Here is a 21,575-nt window from a genome sequence, read left to right on the forward strand (position 1 = left end):
ATTTCAGTGAACAATGTGGGAATGTCATATGGGTATCCGGAATACTTTTTGGATGTTCCTGACTTGGACAGTGTAAGTCGTTCTTTATCGATTATGGTCACAAAAAGAATGCACGTTGGTATGTGTAAGACAATATGGTATAACGTTCAGGCTCTGAGCACTAGAGTCCAACTAACGACCGAGGTTCACACCCTGGTCCTTCTACTCTACCTGAGTTCCCCGGGGAATGACCCAACCATACTTAGTCTCCGTTCTCCTGTCTGTAAAATAGGCAGCTTTACAGAGATGTTAGAAGGATTGAATGAGAAAATATTTGTCACCTCATTTGTACAGAACCAGGTTCAATAATAGCTCCAGTTTTTTATTATCATTTTTATTATATCAAAACAGCTCTGTTTAAGTATCAGGATTCTAAACATCAATTTAAAAACCATAAATGTGTTAATATCAATATAAAGCAATATGGTTGATTCAGATAAACTAGCTCTACCAAAATGAAAGGTATATCCTTGATGCATGTATAATTCTTTAATAAAAACTAGAAAAGCATATCATTGAAGGAATATGTAAATTAAAAAAATTGTTGAAAACCTTAGATTCAATAATTTCTCCTTTCCATGTTAGCAGAGAGGAAACTGCGTATTTATTTTAGGTTTAGTATGTCTTTTTGCTTGCACATTTCACTTGTACATATACCTTGAATTTTGTATATTAGTATGAATTGCTGCATTTGGTAGAAAAGTACTGTAACACAGAGTAAAATAAAATCTGCCTCTTTGCCCCAACTCCTCTCATTTTCCAAGTTCTTTACTGTATCTGGGGAAACTTTCAATGCACCTCTGGATCACTTGCATATGTATCTAATATAGTTACTTCCATGATCAAATCTATATAAAATTATCAATATTTCTTTTGCAGACCATCAAGAAACTGATAAATGTTAATGTTCTTTCTGTTTGCAAGGTAAGCAGCTTCTTTATAAATATGCCATCTTCTTTTGTTTTTTTTCTATTTAAAAACACTGAATCAGTTTGTTCACTTCAGTCAGCTCTTGTTTTGATGTAAGTACATATTCCAGATGAAAGCAATCTATTTCCTCGTGTCTTCAGGAAATAGAACTAAATACCGAACAAGTGTCTGTATAGTTTTACTTTTTAACAACTGAACATTTATTAAATGCCTCCTGTATGCAAGCACTGTAGTAGGCCCTGGGACTGTACCAACTAACTTAGGCTGAAGATTGATTTTTTTTACAAAGTTTTCATCTGTATATAATTCATCACTGATAAATTGTTTCCATTCCATATCCCCTGTGGTCTACGTAAGGTGATGAGATAAATGTTGTGGGAAAGCATTGTATGGGGAGTGTGGGACCATAGAGTAATGAGAGTGATTTTTATTAGCCACACATGAAAACTACTCTCATTTCTAGTTGCTAGGCGTTCATTATAGCCATGTCACTCGTATATGCCAACAAAAGACACCACAGCTAATATATGATAAAAAGATGAATAGCTAGGAAGTATGAGCATCTGAACACCATTTCCCCTTCTTTTTTTTTTTTTTTTTTTTTTTTTTTTTTTTTTGGCCACACTGTGCGACATGCAGGATCTTAGTTCCCTGACCAAGGGATCAAACCCCTGCAGTGGAAGTACGGCATCCTAACCACTGGACTGCCAGGGAATTCCCATTTCCCCTTCTATTTTAACAGTAACTACAATGAGATATCATACCTTGATTATACATACCAGACCAGAAGAAAATATTGTCTGAGGCAGAATTTCCATACGTAATGTGGGGTAGTTTAAATTTGAACATACTGATGGAAAGGCCTAATTATTTTCATTAACTCTTATATACTAATTTAAGAAAACCAAAATAACATTTAGCTCAAAACTATTTGAAGTGACCAGATAAATATAAATAACGTAATTATTAATTTTTACTTTATGGCATAGTCTTGATCCTTTTTTCTATTGTGATATTTAAAAGAAAAGTTCTCCTTGGGTCTTCATTTCCTGAGAAATCATAACCCTTACATGGTTGATTTCAAGTTCAAGGACCCTAAAATCTTATGCCTTGATCAGCTTTTCGTATATGGCTGTGCTTCTCCCTGTGTAACATATATGTTGCTTTTAAAGTATGTAGTTAATTCAGTCTTTATAATTTCAGCCTTTAGCAATATGGTTGATTCAGGTAAACCAGCTCTACCGAAAAGAAAGCTACATTGTTGATGCATGCACACTGTGTAACATTTGGTAGCTTGCTACCTAAAGGCACCTCTAATGAATCATATTGTAATATGACAAATAATTTTATAAAACAAATAATCGCTGTATCTCTTTCGTTGTTGTTATTAACCAAGATTTTTTCTCAAGTAAGATTCAGTGTGAGGCAAACTATCAATACAAACAAGTGCATCTGTGAGTAGCTTTGGATCAAGACCCACAGCAGAAAGTTAATGCTTTTAAAAATGTGGTTAAGGGGACTTCCCTGGTGGCGCAGTGGTTAAGAATCCTCCTGCCAATGCAGGGGACACAGTTCGAGCCCTGGTCCGGGAAGATCCCACATGCCGCGGAGCAACTAAGCCCGTGTGCCACAACTACTGAGCCTGTGCTCTAGAGCCCGCGAGCCACAACTACTGAGCCTGCGTGCCACAACTACTGAAGCCCGCGCTCCTAGAGCCCATGCTCTGCAACAAGAGAAGCCACTGCAACGAGAAGCCTGCACACCGCAACGAAGAGTAGCCCCCGCTCGCCGCAACTAGAGAAAGCCTGTGTCCAGCAGCAAAAACCCAATGCAGCCAAAAAATAAAGAAATTTAAAAAACAAACAAACAAACAAAAAACGTGGTTAATGTGCATGTATCTGTATAGTTTTAAAGGTATTTCCCTTGGCATACTATGTAATCATTCTTCAATAATCTGTATGAGGTTTCAAGTTAATTAAATAACTCTATCATTTACTAGTTATGTGGCCTTGAGTGAATTACTTACCCTCTGTGCTTCAGTTTTTCATCTATAAATTGAGGATGATAATTCTTTTTACCTCACAGAGTTGTTTTGGGAATTAAAGAAGGTAATATGTGTAAACCTCTTTAGAAAAGTGCCCAGATCATACTAAAGCCTCTAAAAAATGTTTCTATTACTTTGTTAAACTCAGAGGTGATAAAGGTTTTTAGTAAACATGTGCAACTGTTACTTTTTTAGCAAGCAAATTATTATTATTTTTTTTTTTGGCTGCATCGGGTCTTTGTTTTGGCATGTGGGATCTTTTTGTAGCGGCACGTGGGCTCTGTTGCAGTGCGCAGGCTTCTCTCTAGCTGTGGCTCACAGGTTCCAGAACGTGTGGGTTCTGTAGTCTGCATCCTGCCAGCTCTCTCGTTGTGGCACGCGGGCTGAGTTGTCCCGCGGCACGTGGGATCTTAGTTCCCAGACCAGAGATCGAACCCGCATCCGCTGCATTGGAAGGCAGATTCTTTACCACTGGACCACCAGGGAAGTCCCATAGCAAGCAAATTTTTTGATCAAAATTAATATCACTTCTAGTCTATAGTTTGTTTTATGGTTTTGCATTTTGAAATGACTGATCTGTACTATTGTTTTGATAATCTTTTCTAATACGTTTGTCCAAATGCTTAAAAATAATGAGAGTTAAAAAATAATGAGCGTTTTATTATGTACATGTGTTTCATAATATATTGTAATGAGTTAATCATGAAAAATATTTTCCAGTGTTTAAATTGTATTTTATAGAATTGTGGGGTCTTAAAAAATATCTTTACTGGAGTATAATTGCTTTACAATGTTGTGTTAATTTCTGCTGTACAGCAAAGTGAATCAGCTATATGTATACATATATCCCCATATCCCCTCCCTCTTGAGCCTCCCTCCCATCCTCCCTATGCCACCCCTCTAGGTGCTCACAAAGCACCGAGCTGATCTCGCTGTGCTCTGCAGCAGCTTCCCACTAGCTATCTATTTTACATTTGGTTGTGTATATATGTCAGTGCTACTCTCTCACTTTGTGCCAGCTTCCCATTCCCCTGCTGTGTCCTCAAGTCTGTTCTCTACATCTGTGTCTTTATTCCTGCCCTGCCACTAGGTTCATCAGTACCGTTTTTTTAGATTCCGTATATGTGCGTTAGCATCCGGTATTTGTTTTTCTCTTTCTGAACTTACTTCACTCTGTGTGACAGATTCTAGGTCCATCCGATAGCATTGTTAATGCTAGCTCCAAATTAGTCTCCTGATAATTTTAATTCCTCTATCAGATAAACTGTGCAGCGTTTTTACTCTAGATACGTTAGTATCTTCACCTGAGATCTCCTGCTTGTCAGTACTTCTGTTTGTACACCCTTACACTCTAAAACCCTGGCTTCCTCTGTCTCCCAAAACATGCATTTTGGGCTGGCAGTCTACAGAGTAGTAGTGATAAAAGGCCAAGGTCCTGACCTTGATCTGTGAGAACCAGTCAGCTTGCTGTGCTCTGCAGTCACACACCGCATCCTTCAAGCAGCCTCTGAGCACAGATCAGCGTGTGCTGGTGGTGGTCACCTCATGGCCCTGCTTAACGATGAGTAGTACAGTGGCGGGAGATGTGGATGAAGCACCACCAGTCCCACAGCACTGGAGAGGATCTTTCCGTTTTCTTTAAAATAATGATGGAATAATAATGAGGCACCAGTCCTAGTATCTTGACAAATTATAAAATGCTTCTCCCACCTCTTTATTCTTCCTCTTCCACTTTCTTTTTTCCCATGGGCATGGATACTTTTTCCCACGAAATGAGTTAGAGACAAATGCCAATTTATTAAACATCATGCCCTATCATATTGTGATGGGAAGTATCACCAGCAGAAGAGCTGGATATACGCTTAAAATTTTTATATGTGAACCTCTTTTTGCAAGTCACATCCCATTTACAAAGCACTAAGGGAGTTTGCTATTTAAAACACTTTTTCGTTAGGCCAAACAATCATCCTTTAATTTATCTTTCATGTAAATATGCATTTTCCTGTCCCTTTGTGATAGGTACTTTTAGTGGAAAAACAATTCAAAATTCTTGATTTATTCATCATGGAATTAGTAACATCTGGAGGACAGCCAGTTAGTCTTCACTGTACTATAGGCAGGATCCGGGTCATTATCATCTCTGTCACACAGTGGACTAGTGACCGTTCAGGTGTGGATATGGTTTGATCAAACAGCAGGAGGTGAGTGGTGTGCAGTGGCCAGAAAAGTAAATTAGGACATGATTGTGCAGGTCCTTGAGTGCTGTGCTCAAGAGGGCAGAGAGCCTTAAAGTAGAAACAAGGTGTGATCTGGTGTACATTTTAGAAAGACAGTTCTAGTGGCAGAGTGGCCCGGCAATGTGTATTTTATGGTACGTGTGTTGATCTTGTACTGAGAAGGGACATTCACCTTGATGGAGTTCTGTGTCTAGCGCTCCCAGGTTTAGTGTTCTTTCGTGCTGCTGTGATTTGCCCTATAGTATATTTTGATGAATTGTGCCTATTGTCCTTTAGTTGACTGTGTTATGTTGCAGGGTCAGGGCTACATTTTCAGTATCAGTGGCTGTTTGGAGCCCTGGGGTAACTTAAAGGAAGATGAAAATTAGTCTGGCTCTAGAATCTTACAAGGTTTTCTGGTGGCTGGATATGTGGGGAACCAGGGCATGGATGTCTGCAGCCTAATGCCTTAATAAATGTATCGAAAAAGGCTTATATGAGAAAGAGAACAACCTCTTCTCACCATCAATATTGGTCCAAGTTTTATCTCCTCACCAAACCACATGATAGGGGCTGACCATCTGAGAAGTGTGCCAGGAAAGACTGGAAAAGTCAGCTTGCCCTTGTGACCTTGAGTTTGTGCCCCTAATTTGGAGATATTTCCTGGGTAGGGCCCAGCATCTAGTTGGAAGCCTGTGCTGCCTCATGGGTATTGAATGACCTGGCTTGACCTTCCTTCAGGTCCAGGATTAGTGCTTGGTCCATGTGTTCCCATCCTCTATCAATAGGTCAGGTGATAAAAATCGTATCAGTCCCCCATTCCAATAGAGGAATAATAGAAGTGAAATATCCTGACCGAGGGAATTACAGGTCATCAGCAGATGAAGTGGCAATGAGTGGTCCCCAGAATATTGAGGAAGAAATATTAACAAGAATAGTTGTGACTATAGATCCCTGATGTTCAATTAAAGAGTCCAGATTAGCTCTCCCAGGCCTTTATCTCTCCAATTCCATCTGATTATTTCACTTTTCATCTTATCCAATAATTTAGGATTATTCCTTTCTTCTCTCTCAGTGACTTGCTTAACTGGGCTTTCCCTTTACCAGGTTAGTTGAGGTAACCCAAGGGGTATTTAGAAGCCTTGTTGCTTGCTTTACAGTTTTGCTCTTAATACCTTCAGGGTTAAATTTAGTCTTGTTCTTATTCCCTGCAGAGCAGGAACGTGCCAAGGTGAGGAGAGCAGTGGTGTGGAAATTGTACATAGGTGACTGATATGGCAGGTAGATCAGCCTTCAAGTGGAAGAAAGGTCCTCCTAGCCAGGGCTTTTTTCCTTGTGATTTCAGATGTTCTGTGACTAAAATCTAAGGTAAGGCTTATTTCTCCTCAGGAACAATGACCTTCAGACCAGAAATGATGGAGTTTAGAGATAATTAAACCTCCAGTTATTGAACTACACCCTTCTACAATAGTTCCAGTTTTATGCCTGGAAGGGGTTTCCATCTCAGAATACGGAGAGTTTGCAAATGAAATTGTTGTATTGCTATGGGTTATTATTAGAGAAATCATGGAAAATGGGCAACGTGCCACAACTCCAGAGACAGGTATATACAAGTCCACTTTCAAACAGGTAGCACACTGAGCACCGATCCAAAGACAAGTTCTGAAGCAGATCTTCTTTGCATTGTTTGTTACTGTTTTGAGATCACTTGTTTTAACATCTGCCGCGTTCGGTGTTGCCTTCCTTCTCTAGGCCTGACTTTCTTTGATTCCTTTAATGACAGTTTTAGGACCTCAAGACACCATAGACTCTTCACTCCTTTTCAAATGAACATGGCCCAAACCATATTACCTGCACTTCCCACAGTTTACCTAATAAGCCTTGTGAAGGTACTGGGCCCTGAAGCTGCAACTGGGCTTGGTGAATACAGTGGACGATAGGGAGTGGCCCTGCCTACACCTGGATCCCTTAGGAGATTTCCAGACTATCATTCTGACAAATAGAGGGGATGTCCCAACCTTCTTTATTACCTTTCTTAGAGCAGAGAAGGAGGTGGGTGGAGGTGTGACCCAAGGAAAAATTTATTAACAATTTCCACTTACAGTGAAGTACCACTGAGTTTTGTTTGTTTTAATTGGGAATGGGGAGGAGGAGTATTAAGCGGGGGATCAGAATTTAGTTCTTCCTTCGTCAGATAATCGGCCAAAGTGGAAACTTGAAACCATGTCTTATTAGGAGTGGTTGAAAGAACTAGAGACGTTTAGCATGGAGAAGGGACGCGTGACATCACACACAGGCACATGCGCGCACACACACATCTAATCAAGGCCAGTTAGTTCAACCTCCTAAGTATTTTGCAGATCAACTCACTTTTCATCCCCAGTGATAAAAGGTGAGTTCCCTCCTGATTCTAGGCCAGAGGTTGCAAATCAATTGTGTGTGGGCTGGATGTACCTACCAGCATATTTTAGTTGGCTCCAGCTGTGTTTTCAAATTGGGACATTTCACACCCAAATTTCTAGCTTCTCTTGGGAAAAATCTAAGACTAGGGTAACATAGACCTGAACTGCTGCACGGCAACAAGTGATTAGAGCTGAGTACCAGCTGAGCATGCTGAGTAATTAGGCCTGCACTCTCCAGATTACCACAGTCCCCACTAGTCTGACTTACTGCACTCATTTATGTTACCCACCTGGACCTTTTAGACATTTGAGTTCCTGTTCCCCTGTTCAGTAGCTCCAAGTATTCAGTCTACTCAAACTGAATCATTGCTTGCTTGGTTGAGTTGAAGAATTTGAATGGCTTTGACTAAATCAATCTCTTCCATCCCTATGATTATCTGAAATCAAATCACTTGGAGTATGAGGCCCTTTGCATGCTTTTGAAAAGTCAGGTTTTTTTTCTCATAATACCACTATGTATTCATTGTACGTCACTTAGCCATAATGCTATGCCCTGCCCATGGGATAGACAATAAATGTTTGGATGGATGGACAGATGGATGAAAAAGCACAGGAGAAGCGCTTGTTTACTTTTTCTTACATGGATTTGCCTCTGGCATGTGACCTAGTACCAGTAGGGGGAGCCCTGTATTAATTTGGAAATCCGTCAGAAGAATCTCTGTTCAGCAGTCTAGTTGTATTTAATTTAGGGATTATGCTGAGAATTTATCCCCCCGACTCTGCCCCAAGAATTCAAGTTAACAACAGTAGGAAATTTATAAACTGTAGGAAGGAGAGTATGACCCTCACCACTGCCCCCACCCAGGGCTTTTCAGAACGAAGACATTCCAAGTTAATATTTAGAGTCTTTTAATCCACTTGAAAGCAGCTATCATTAAGCTCTTAAAAATTTCCAAATTTGGGGGCACATTTAGCCCTTAGAGTCTCATAGGAATGGGCTGCTTCAGGCACAACCACAAAATGATGGGTTTGTCAAACTACATGACAACCACTCTTTCCATAGTTTTCATCTTAAAAACTGAGGGAGTAGTTGGAGATTGGTTCTAAGGTTCTTTCCAGCTCCAAGTAAAGCTAGTTTATAGGAGAAATGCCTTATAAATGGGTGAAAATGTAAAAATCTCTTTGAGAACTTTAGGAATTATTTTCTCCTACATAAATCTGTCACTTTTGGAGAAGTCAGCTTATTTGGGGAAAACGTAAGTAATAGAAACTCTTAGCATTTTATAAAATGCTAAACTTAGAAAAACAGTATGTAATGGTATGTGTGTTCTTTTTCTTTTTGTTTAGAGTTTATAAATTATGGCTTTAGTTTCATTATAATTAATTGGCATTCAGTTCTCTGTCTGGAAAGTTCTTTTCTTTTTCTTTTGGTAATTATTTTAACAAAATCAAACCAGAATTTATTATAAAAGGAAAAGTTTTTTATGACGTGGGGCTGAATTTCAGGTTAAGTAATATGGGGTGAGGGGAAATGGCAAGGAGGGCTCATAACTTCCACAAAGACCTAAACATTAATAGAGAAGAAAACCAAACAATGCTCAGAGATCTCAAAGCACTCTAAAAACTTTATCTCATTAAGCTTTTCACCCCCTGCGCAGTAAGTATTCTGTTAGCCATACAGGTGAGATTCTAAGAATTTCTAATTAAGTTGTATTTTTGGTACCACAGAGCTCAAATTACACCGTTTGTCAAAGGAAATGTGTGCTGTGTCATTCTAGTGTGACTTCAGTGGAGTTACCACCTCATTTCTCCAAAAGAGGCATTGTGTAACATCGTTGTTACTTTACATAATTCTTTTCGCTATTATACTGTGATTTTAAAAATTACTGCTAATGATTCCAGTTGAAAATTTGCTTAAGGCATTTGCATCTGTTTCCTTCTAATTTGTGTGGGTTCATTTTTCAGTTGCTTGAATTCAGATCCTGTTTACTCCAAGCAGGTTTCTCTGGGGTAGAGGGCAGGGCAGAAGTGGACAAAGTGGCTATTTGTGGTGTCCTAATTATTTGTACTAATAGCTTGGATTCCTGGGGCTTTGCCCAGATTCTAGAGCAAGTTGTTACACTTCCTATTTATATAAAATGGTGATACAGGTGTCAGTATTTGTTTTCTTATTTTACTAAAGTATCTTGAATTTTAATCGTTTCACTTAGGTTTTTAGTTATCTTTTTGAGCACTATACAACAGTGTTTTCTCTATACTGTTCTCTCCAAAAAATGACCAAACGCCAGAGGTTACATGATATAAAAAAAGAAAAAAAATGTATTCCTCATAAAATTGTACTTTTATTGTAATAACTATCAACGTTTAGATTATACTTACATTGTTTTGGTCAATTGTACACCTATAATATTTGAAAACATAAATCTTAAAAAAAAATAATTTGCTTGTGAAAAGAAATTATTTGCTTGTGAAATAATTGCGTAATTTGCATAATTTGCTTGTGTTACCAGTTTTCATACCAAACTAAAAAGTGGGAAACTCGGATTGGCTTTTGAGTATAAAATAAGGTTCCTTCTACAAACTCTTGATTACTGATACCAGAGAAATGAAAAGAAAAAAAATTTATTCATGTTAGTTTCTTTTAGAAATGACACTGATTGTGAGTGCTCTTCTAATTACAAAAGCAATGCAAATAGTTGCCAAAAATATGAGAAATATTTCAGAATACTATGATGGATACATTTTAGTATAATGTCTTCAAGGATTTTCTAGGCCAGCCAATGCATTTTAAAAAAAATTTTATTTATTTTTTTATACAGCAGGTTCTTTTTAGTTATCCATTTTATACATATTAGTGTATATAGGTCAATCCCAATCTCCCAATTCATCAAGCCAATGCATTTTCGAGTCAGGTTATCTCAACTGAATGATCTAATAATACTGATTTTGATTTTGTATGAAGTAAATCAGCCTCTTATTTGTTTCCCAGCCAGGATATACGTACTTGTGGCAATAAATACCAGTAAATATTTCACTCTTGAGTAGAATATGTGGTGTCCCCAAGAGAAATTGTATATTGAGCTATTGTTGGTGAAGACTCATTTATCTTTGTATATGTGTATACTCTATGGCCAGCTTGCATACAAAGTGATGTGTTATCTTGGTATGAGGTAACATATAGTGACGTTTCTCCCTTTGATTTTAGACATCTAGGACTTTTTTGTGGTAAGGATAGATGAAACCGTCACTAAAAAGTATATATATAGAGGAAACATTTGTTTTTTTTCTTCTGCAAGAATTTAAAGCTCCCATTGTTGTAGAGGTACTATTACAGGACTTTTATCTACTTCTTAGGAAAGAATTACATTTAAATTGTTTGCTGTATACTTTTGGAAACAGCCTCAACATAGGAGAAAACAAGTATAGAAGTCATGTTTACTACTATTTTTCTAATATTCTCAACCACTGAACTTACAAGTTATGGTAACCTTATTTTAGCGGTATCTTAAGAGGAACAAACATTTTCCTAGTACAGCAATTATCACCTGCAGATGGCCTAAAATAAGCATATTGAGTTAACTCCAGAAACAGCCTGTAAGCTGTGAGATGGAGTTCAGATAGATAGTGAGATTTCACAGAAACACTTGGTGTATGTTATAAATAACCAGATATCAAGATACCAATCGATGCATATAAAGTAAAATGAGAATACTAATAGCTTAATTTAAATATCCTATGTAAAACTTGATGTTAAAGAGAATTTAATTTGATGTTAACGTAGTGAAGCCTCTCTGCTTATACACAGAATATTGAGTTACTTGTATACACATACCCAGATAAAGAAGGCTTGAAATTGAATTTATTATGACATGTATTCTGAGTAGAAGGAAAGATAATTTAAGTATAAATAAAGGCATTAATCAATTTCATAAAAGCTGGCAGATTTCAGGTTAACTCTTCTTAGGCTTTTCAGTGTTGCTATATTTGATAGATCCGAGAAGATGGTCTATTTTATGGCAAGGAGAAATAATGTAGAGTCAGAATTTAAGAGGAGAAACCAATGAACAATGCAAAAGAATATAAGTTTTTCATGAGTGGATTTCTGTTTTTGCTGATGAATCATTTGGTCATTGAGCATTCCACCAAGTGTTTCTGGCCCTTTAATAGCCAGGTACTGAAAACACTGCTTCTTCCTTTGGGTTAAGTTATTAAAACTTCTTGAGTTTTAATTCACCTGTATAAAGAATATATTTTAGTTCTCACTTCAGCAGCACATGTACTAGAATTGGAACGATACAGAGAAGATCAGCATGGCCCTGTACAAGGATGACATGCAGATTTGTGAGGTGTTCCATATTTTTGATGTTAACTAAACTTATTGTGGTAATCGTTTCACAATATATACATATATCATTATGTTGTATACCTTAAACTAATAAAAAGTTATATGTCAATTGTATCTCAATGAAATGTGGAGAAAAAAGACTATATTTTGAAGATATCCACACACTGATGACCATCAAGACTGATTTAATGTTTAGCATGCTGTTGATACAATTTTGTAAGTCAGATTATATCTTATGGGGTTTTATTTCATCTCTGATCATTTCCTGTATAATCTTTGCCATTCAGAAAGGAGACATTTAATATATGACATGCACAGTGTAAGGAAAAAACAGCTCCCAATGTGTGCATTTGTATTTCCTTAATATCCCAGCTTAAGGTGATATTTCTTATTGGACTGTATTTATGTGTACATAATATGTAATGTGTAAATGTACATCTCGGGGGAAAACCTGAGTTAAACTTTAAAACTCTGCACGACTGCTTATTAAATATTCAAATGGTACTGAGATCCCTGGTCAGAATAAAGGAATCCATCAGCAGATCTTGTAGACTTTCCTGGTAGTTCTCCAGATTGATCAGTGCCTACAAATCCCATCCCTTCTCTCCTTTTGTGTAGGAAAGCTGAACAGTTAGTGGCTACCCCTGTCAACTCTACTTAGCTACTTTGCACTTAACAAGTCTCATTTCCTTACTGCAAATGCGCTTGTGCATGCGCACATGCACACACATGCACAAGCACACACACACACACACACACACACACACACCTACCCCTAGGTGAGAACATTTTTATTGTCAGTCTTCTCCTTCCTCATCCTGTTTCTAGTGATCTCTGGACTTCGGGGAACTGCATAATAGCTTCTTTTCACAAAATGCTTGGGGACCTCTTTATAATACATTAGGTAAGCATTATGGTCCCCTGATGAAATGTACTAAATAAAAAAATGTTTTCAGATACAGCTAAGAATGCATATAATCTATCCTTACAAAGAAAATCCTCCACAACTGTTACCATGCCTGATGTACATCTGCTTGTAATACTAGCATGGGAAGCTGTCCGTGACGTATGATATGCACATTGCATGACGTATATAATAGGATGCACATATTTTTACTTCTTTGTATATTTCATCCATTCAACAAAAAGTTTTTTTAAATGCATTAATTCTAATAGCATATTGTAATTTCCTGCAGCTGTTTGCATTTTTGCATTCTATTCCCTTGATTAGAATTTTTTTTTCTGCCTAGTGAACTCTTATTTATTCTTTCAGAACTTAACTGAACCGTAATCTGTGAAGCTCTACCTGTTTCCCCAGTCGTAACTAGTCCCTCTCCTAAGCGTTGGTGCCCTCTGTCCTTACTCCTGTTGTCCCACTCATAGCATTGTCGTGTAATGATTTATTTATATAAATATCTGTTCTCCCGCTCAGTCGTGAGCTCCCATCACCCAACCCTGATTCAAGTAACTAACATGTCTTCTACTGAATGGAATAATGCCTGTTTATTACTTCGCATTGCTCCAGGCCATGAGTTGATATGCATAGAGCATTTTGAGAGCTCTTTTATTTCCTGTGTCTGATAAAGTAACATCAAATGTATTTTGTGATTCCAGTTCTTTAATTCTTATCCATATGCTTATTGAGATTTTCTTTAAAAAAAAAGCTTTATCGAGGGATAGTTTATATACTCTATAAAATTCATCCATTTTAAGCGTATAGTGGAATGGTTTTTAGTAAATTTACACAATCTTGAAATCATCATGGCACTCTAATTTTAGAACAGTTCTTTTACCCTAAGAAGCTCCCAATTGAGGCACTTTAAAATATTGCTGGAACTGTCCAGAAATTTCTGTGTGGTGAGTTGAATTGGATGACGTCAAAATGTGTCACTGTTTTTGGCTCTCAACTGTGTTGGGCACAACATACTTAAGGGAGGCCTAGATACTTAGTGGTGCTGTGTCCTGAAAGAAGAGTGCACGCTGGCAATAAGGGACATAATTTCCTTTCAGGGGCTTACTCCGTGGTGCGCTCTGTGCTAGGTCCGTTATGTACATCACCTTATATGAAATTCAGAATATAATAAGCTGTGATGTAGATGCCTTCTTCATTTAATACATAAAGGATAAGAGGACTTCAGAGGAGGATAAGAAGCAAACTCGAGGTCACATGGCTAGGAGTGGAAGGGCTAGGATTAGCTCTTTGGCCTGAGTACATACCACATTGCCTTAAACATTCAGCAGCTGTTGCTACATGTGGAGCGATTCCTATACTCCTGTAAAAACATAAATCTTAGGAAACATGTAAGCCGATTTGAAGAGTTGTTATTTAATCTGAAAAGAGAAGAGCTGACTGCGTTGAAAGGATAAACTTTGAACTCAGCCTTTTCAGCTTTTTCTTTGACTTGGTTCCATACAGTTTTTTGGGGGGGGGGTTTTGTTTTGTTTTGTTTTTATTTTTGGCTGCGTTGGGTCTTCGTTGCTATGCGCAGGCTTTCTCTAGTTGCGGTGCACAGGCTTCTCATTGTGGTGGCTTCTCTTGTTGCGGAGCACGGGCACTAGGCGCGCGGGCTTCAGTAGTTGTGGCTCGTGGGCTCAGTAGTTGTGGCGCACAGGTTTAGTTGCTCCGTGGCATGCGGGATCTTCCCGGACCAGGGCTTGAACCTGTGTCCCCTGAATTGGCAGGTGGATTCTTAACCACTGTGCCACCAGGGAAGCCCAGTTCCATACCGTTTGGTCTGAGGCTGAGCGGGCACATTCTGACTTGAGTCAAGCAGACCTAGAAGAGCGAAGAAATAGGGTCGTGTTTTAACAAACTATAAAATATTGAAGCCATTTGGGCTGTCAGCATAATTTCTGATTGAGTTTGCTTTGGGGATTGTTTCTCTGTTAAGTCATAAAATGTTAACACTGGTTGGTCTTTAACAATTCACAAGGTCAGTTATGTCAGTTAGAATATTGGTTTGGCTGCTGTAGCAGAGGTTTAGTAATGGCTTAAATAAAATAGAAATTTATTTCTCTGTCAGATAAAAGGCTAGGTGGGTAAGCAATGTTTGGCATAAGAGCTCCACAATCATTAGAGATCCTGCCTCTTTTTATCTCACTGCTCTGCCACCATTAGCACATGGTTTCACCTTGGGGTCTAGGATGGCTGCTTTAGCTCCTTCCATCACATCTACTTTCTAGCCATCAAGAGGAGGAACAGGCACAGAGGAGGACATGTATTTTTTTCCTCCTTTAAGGGCATGACCAAGAAATTGCATGTGTTACTTGTCATCTTATCAGATAGAACATAGTTATAGGGCCACATGCACTGTGAGAGAGAATGCAGAAAGTACAGTTTTTATGGCCGGCATATCCAACTGAAAATTCAGTTGTTATATTAAGGAAAGAATGAATGTTGAGGGACAGTTGGCATTCTTTGCCCCATCCTTCTATGAAGATGAGTTTAATATGAGAAGCATAGAGGGACTTCCCTGGCGGTCCAATGCTTAAGACTTCGCGATTCCACTGCAGGGGGCACGGGTTCCATCCCTGGTTGGGGACCTAAGATCCCGCGTGCAGTGTGGCGCAGGCAAAAACAAACAAAAAAACCCCAAAAAACGCAAGCGCAGACTTATATGTAAGAAGGAGGGAGATAGGGGATGCTTCAGGCCAAACTCTTTCTTACGGTCTCTCCTTTTTTCATCTGGAAGATTTGACCAAATCTAGATACTTCTGTTGAAATGATTCCCCTAGGCTTTGAAGACACCACTTTGTCTGTTTAGAAGTTGGCAGTGTGTTAGTCTACCTTTTATGATGCAGTGTCAGTTTGAATTCGTGTTCTTCCTGGAGAAATGTATGCAACGGCCCCAAGGTTGGTATCTGGGTTGGGAGTACTCCAGAGCAGATTCTACGTTGGTAAAGTCTGGATGCGTTTTCTTTCTTCAAAATGTTTCTAGGAAAAAATTCTCTGCTCGTCAGGATGCCGTTTTAATTAAGACATTATTCAAGATAGAAAGCTTAAAATTCCTATGGTTGGCATGCATGCAAACTTTTCTGTAACAAAACAGCATTTGTTTCTTAGAGAACTGATGATATTCAGGAGTCCAGAGTTCATACTCCAACCTCAGTACTTAACTATGACGTGACCTTGACTAAGCCAGTGGCTGTCTTAACTTTTCTTAGTTAATAATATCTTAAAACAGAGTTTAGAAGTACTTTCTCTCGTCATAGTATATGTATTTAGTCAACAACTATGAAGTCCTTTAAAAATGTGGGTGTCCATGGAATTTTCTGGCGGTCCAGTGGTTAAGACTCCATGCTTCCACTGCAGGGGGTGTGGGTTCTATCCCTAGTCCGGGAGCTAAGATCCGGCATGCCGTGCAGTGCGGCCAATAATAAAAATAAAAAAATTAAAATGCTGGTGTCCTTTTTTTCATTGTTGGTTATTTGAGATGACAGATAACTTTAACTTTCTTTAAGGATGCGTTTTACTCACAGTTAGCTTGAGCAACAAGAGAAATAAATGTGAAGATAGACCTAATACTTGCCAACATGTCACTTTATGGCATTCTTCTAAAGGCTTTTTTGATAGGAAAAGGTTATTTGATCTCTTGAGATTAAAAAGCTTAAGTAAGTTTGGTAGGCAGGATATTTCTTGTGATAACATATGTCCTTTTCTGAGAATGTATTTTGGGAGACATAGATTTCACCATAAAGCCTTAATTATTCGAAGATCTGCATGTCAGTATTACATTTCAGGCAAGACTAATTTTAGCCAAGTTCACTGAGAGTATTTACAGTATTATCTCCAGTAATTTCATCTGATTCCTTTTTAGCACGCTTGCCACAGGCAAATTATACAGAGTATATCAAATAACTGCTGTCTGTAGAAGTGGCGAGTGGTTTCGTGATTCCCTCCCTGTTTGTGTGGGTGAGTTCTCTCCACTCTCTCTGTAGCCTGCATCCTCACAGATGTTTTGTTTTTCTCTTTTGCAGATGACATGGTTGGTACTGCCTGGCATGGTAGAAAGGTGAGTCATAAGCTCACACACAAACACTAGAGCAACAGAGCTCATGATTATTTATAGGGAGAATCCTTACTTTGAAAAATTCATTAAAGTGACTAATGAACCTCTCCTCCATGTCTTAGTGACAGAGTAATGTGCCAGGCGAGTCACACGGTCGAGCATGAGTCATCTGGTGGTGGAGGCCTTTTCCACTCGATTCCCTTTTTATTTCCCTCTCCAGGGTTGTGTGGTTCCTTTACATCAGGATTAAAAAATCTGCTTGAGTCACCATCACTAACTCAATTGCCTGCTGTTCTGAGGGGGCGGATGGAGTTGCTAGGATATTCCCGGGAATGCCTTCCTAAAGCTTTATGCTCTCACAGCCCAAATCAGTGGACTTTCATGCAGCGAGACCCCATCCATCCTCTGGTGTTTTCTGTTCTTCCTAGGAGAATGGATGTATGAGGGACTTGGGCATGTTAGAAAGTGATTATGAGATGTCAGCCCCCACCCTTGCCCTTGGAGGAAGAGGCTGTGTCCTCTAGCCCCAGCTGTGTTCCAGTTTGAATGGGGTTCCACTAGGATATGCTAGATGTCTTCATTTTTATCGAGAAATGTGTTGCTAAGTCCTTAACATTTGAAATAGCGTGAAGTGTCAGATGGTAATTAAGCTCTGTTCCTCCCTTAGAGAAGCCTGAGTGATGGCTAAGCTTTCCAAGAAAACCTGTTGCAAAGAGCTGGGCTTGCTTGGTCATATGCTAAATTTAGGGCTTCACAGTCATCCTTCCTCTGCAAAATAGCTTTGAGTTTGGAAGAGATCCAAAGGAGTCACAGCTTTGCAAAGGGGAGACCCAGGGACCCTACTTCTGTGAAGAAACCTCCATGACCAGCTTTAGGCAGGGTTTACAGCTCGTGTTTATTGATTCCATGTTATGTGCCAGGTGTTGGATGAGAACTTGATATATGTTTGCTCATTTAACTTCGATAGCCTCCCACCGTCATGCAAATAAGGACACTGAAGTTAGGAATCCATTTTGTTTTGCAGCTACTTTGTAGCAAGGCTCTTTCTTTGTAATGCATTTTACATGTGGTTTTGTATATTTTAATTGCTTTATTTTAGTAAAATTCCCCTTTAAAACCTTTAAACTACTTACTGATGGCTACAGTGGGAGTGTGCCCCTGATGGTCAGGTATGGAAGTGATGGTGGTCAAACCAGACCAGAATCCTAGAAGATTACAGAGAATTAGGGCAGACAGAGTAGAACTCAAGAGGGATGAAGTTTGGGTCATCAACTTAATTCTAGTTTGGATATCTGCAAGTGACACAGTATTAATTCAGGATAGTACATTCCATCCGTTAAAGAAGAAATTTATATACCACAGAGGTACTGTAAAAGGAATTTTTAAGTGTGTTGGTAAAAATCATACCAAAAGAGATATTGGTTATGACCAGGAAGAATTAGATTCAAAGAGTCAGAGAATTTCAGTACTTTAATTGAGACCAACCCCCCCTCATTTGACATAAAAAGTGAGATCCAAAGAAACTGAGTGCCATGAGGCTACGTAATCAGTTAGTAAATGATACAGACACAAGGTGCTCACACCTCTCTCTGTAGACCTAGCAGCCACGATCACAGTTGTAGCTGGAGCCTTAGATAAAGACAAAGAATGCAAAGGAAAGGATCCATCTGTTTCAACAGGCATTCAGTGAGTAAAGTTTATCATACAGAAGATGAATTGGATCCTTGCCTGTAAGAAATCAAATTGATTTTACACGGGGGTTGCGAAATGATCTGGTAGAAAGCCATCATAGGCTAGGTATTGAAACTGATGTCACAGGGGTGATTGTGGCACCTGCTAAGAACTAGTCAGAAATGTAAGTGGGTTTTATGAATCGGTACTTTTGGATAGGAGAAGGAACAGCTATGTCTGCTTGAGTTAAAGGAGTTACTCATTATATTAGTCAAGGCAGGCTAACTGCTATAACAGACCACCCCAGAATCTCAGTGGCTTAACACTCTAAAGGTTGATTTTCCCCTCACGCCACAGTCTGGTGTGGCTCAGTGATCAGGGCTCTGCTCTACCCAGTCATCCAGGGATCTCAGGCTCCTTCCATCTGGGGTGAGGGGGTCCACTCTTCTCTTGGGCCTTGCGATTCTCTGCAGAAACATCTGCATCCAGCCAGCAGATGAGAGAAGAGAGGGGAAGGATGATTTTATGGGTGGTTTCTTGGGCCAGGCCTAAAAGTGGTGTCCCTCACTTCTGCCCTCATCCCATTGTCTAGAACTCAGTCACAGGCTACAGCTAACTGCAAGGGAGGCCAGAAATGTCGTTAGCTGTGTGCCCAAGAAGAAAGAAAGACTCCGAGTTCACAGATCACCTGAAAGCATTCTTACTTACGTATTACAAGTGATTTGTTTATAGCCTGCCCTTTTTACCATCCCCAAATGGCATAACTATGGTTGGTTACCGTACGTAGGTTTTGTATCTCCATTGAGGAACAGCAGGGTTCTTTGTTGTTGTGGGTTTTTCCCCTTTCACTGATTCTACTTCTGATGTATGCGATTTTCCAAACTCTCTAGAACTATAGCCTAGGGCCAGCTGACTATCACTAAACAAGTCCCTATAATCAAACTAAGGTATTATTATCATACAAGTAGAAAGTGCATAATTACGTTATAGAGGAAACTTGCTCTTTCCACTTCCCTGGAATTATAAACATTTTGTACAGCTGGAGCCAGGAGGTGGTTGCCATAACAACCATGGAAAAGCTAAAAATAGCCCCTTTCATACTGTACTGCTTAAGGTGGAATTATGACATGTTATGGTGTTTTAGGGCAGGCAGTTCTCTTTCATGTGGGAAATGTTTGCAAACTTTCTTCCACAAAGCAATGTTTGTATAATGTATTTGGATCGCTGGTTCTAATTATATATCTGACCTCCGTGATCCAGGATTCTTTTCTGACATGGAACCCTGTTTTGATACGTTTCTCAGTCTTTTTGAGAATCTGTTAGAGAACTGTCTGTACCAATTTCTGTGTTATGTTTAAGCTTAAAAAAAAAAAAAAAGTAATGACCCTCCAAGAGCACACTTATATGCTCCCTGATAAGAAGTGAAAATATGAAGAATTGGGATGTAGTCTTTTTTGCACAATCTCCCTTGTCTGCAGTCACACTCTGTATCAAGTAAGCGGTCCACATTAGGACTGACCCTGTGTTCCATTGCTTCACAGCAGCATTTACGCCTCCCCATCTTCCCCCCCTCACGTGCAGCGTGGAGCAGTGATGAGAGGGTCCCAAGGAAGGCAGAAATCAGTGACTTATTTCATGGGAGACCTGTCACTTCCTCTGTGACAACAGTATTTTTGTAAGAGCTGTGCACAAGGATACTACAACAGTCTGATAGAATAGTGGGACATGTAAGGAAGAAAAGAGGCTTGGGAATTTTTTTTATCCAAGTGATCATTAAGGAGAGTTTTCTAATTGGGGATTTCACAGGACGGAGGAAAGTCTAGAAAGCATAGCTATAGGAGGCTATAAATATAAGGTACTGAATTTTATAGGGTTTGGTGTGTTTAATGTCTGGCTTGTGGGAGGGCTAGTCATTGAAGAGAATAATTTTGGGTGAAAAGGTGCTTCCTTATCTGCAGTGGTGTTTTCTGCTTTGTATTTTGCAGTATTTTAATTCTAGTAGATCCTCAGTAACTTACACTACTGAGACACCATCGTGTGGCTGTTAGCAAGTAAGCAACCTGATGAATTAAGAATGTTGTATCACAGAAAATATTACTTGACTTGTTTATTTGGATATATGTCATAACAAACTAGAAATGTGCTGAAATATGAGCATCGTGAGTCTTCATTATGGAACTTCAGCAAATATTCTCAATGTACCTTCCAGTCTTAGAATTGTTCCCCAAGTCCCCAGAAAATGAGAGATTAACCAGGGTTTGGTTTTATGTTTGTTTCTGTGTGCAATTAAGCACAGCCCATTTTGTCCTTCTGCTTCATATAACAGAGTTGTCATGAGTCTGGCTGTGCCATGGAAACTGGTTTGACGTCACTAATTCTGCTTAGATGGGGGATTAGCGCTAGACAAAGTAGTTGATTTTAAAGGCGAGTCCTTTGTGCCTCGTGGTCCCAAATGTTCATCTCCATCTCTACGTAAAGAATAGATAGTGTATACAGTACAAGGATTGAGACAGCTCTACAAGTGTGTTATTTGTGATTCAGACAAAACTAAGTCGAATATCATTATCCTTGGAGAGAGAGAGAGAGACTTGTATGCTGTTGTGTGTGGGGGGAAGGTTTTTTATGAGATAAACCTTCTTCGTAGCACAGTGTTCTTGTGGAAGGGGTGTTTTCTCTACTGTCATTTTGATCCAGTGATAAATGCTATCCTTTTAGTGTTTACTTAGATCTAGTGCATTCTCGCTTTATACTTTGTTGGTGTTGGATTCGCTTTCATGCATTTTAGAGTGCAAATATGGTGTTTTGAATAAAGTACCTTCCAATTCTGACTTTTCACTAACTCAAACTAACTCTACCCCCTAGAAATTTTAAATTAGGGTAGAATATTTGAGAAACAAAAATCTCACTTGCCTCAAGGAG

General features: G+C 39.0%; 1 protein-coding gene and 1 long non-coding RNA gene across 2 annotated transcripts in view; one reads left to right on the top strand and one right to left on the bottom strand.

Moving 5' to 3' along the window:
• Positions 1-21,575, top strand: part of HSD17B12 (hydroxysteroid 17-beta dehydrogenase 12) — a 177,750-nt gene that overhangs the window by 132,137 nt on the left and 24,038 nt on the right. Inside the window, exons 5-7 of the mRNA XM_082410569.1 lie at positions 8-72; positions 919-963; positions 16,954-16,988. Of these exons, the coding sequence (XP_082266695.1) occupies positions 8-72; positions 919-963; positions 16,954-16,988 (145 nt within the window). The remainder of the gene's footprint in view (positions 1-7; positions 73-918; positions 964-16,953; positions 16,989-21,575) is intronic.
• The window catches only part of LOC309636920, a 55,112-nt gene continuing 35,124 nt past the window's right edge, over positions 1,588-21,575 (bottom strand). Inside the window, exon 2 of the long non-coding RNA XR_014250318.1 lies at positions 1,588-14,752. This is a non-coding gene — a long non-coding RNA (uncharacterized lncRNA). The remainder of the gene's footprint in view (positions 14,753-21,575) is intronic.

Source organism: Balaenoptera physalus (assembly GCF_965194825.1).
Source record: "Balaenoptera physalus genome assembly, chromosome: 10".
In the NCBI taxonomy this organism is placed as follows: domain Eukaryota; kingdom Metazoa; phylum Chordata; class Mammalia; order Artiodactyla; family Balaenopteridae; genus Balaenoptera; species Balaenoptera physalus.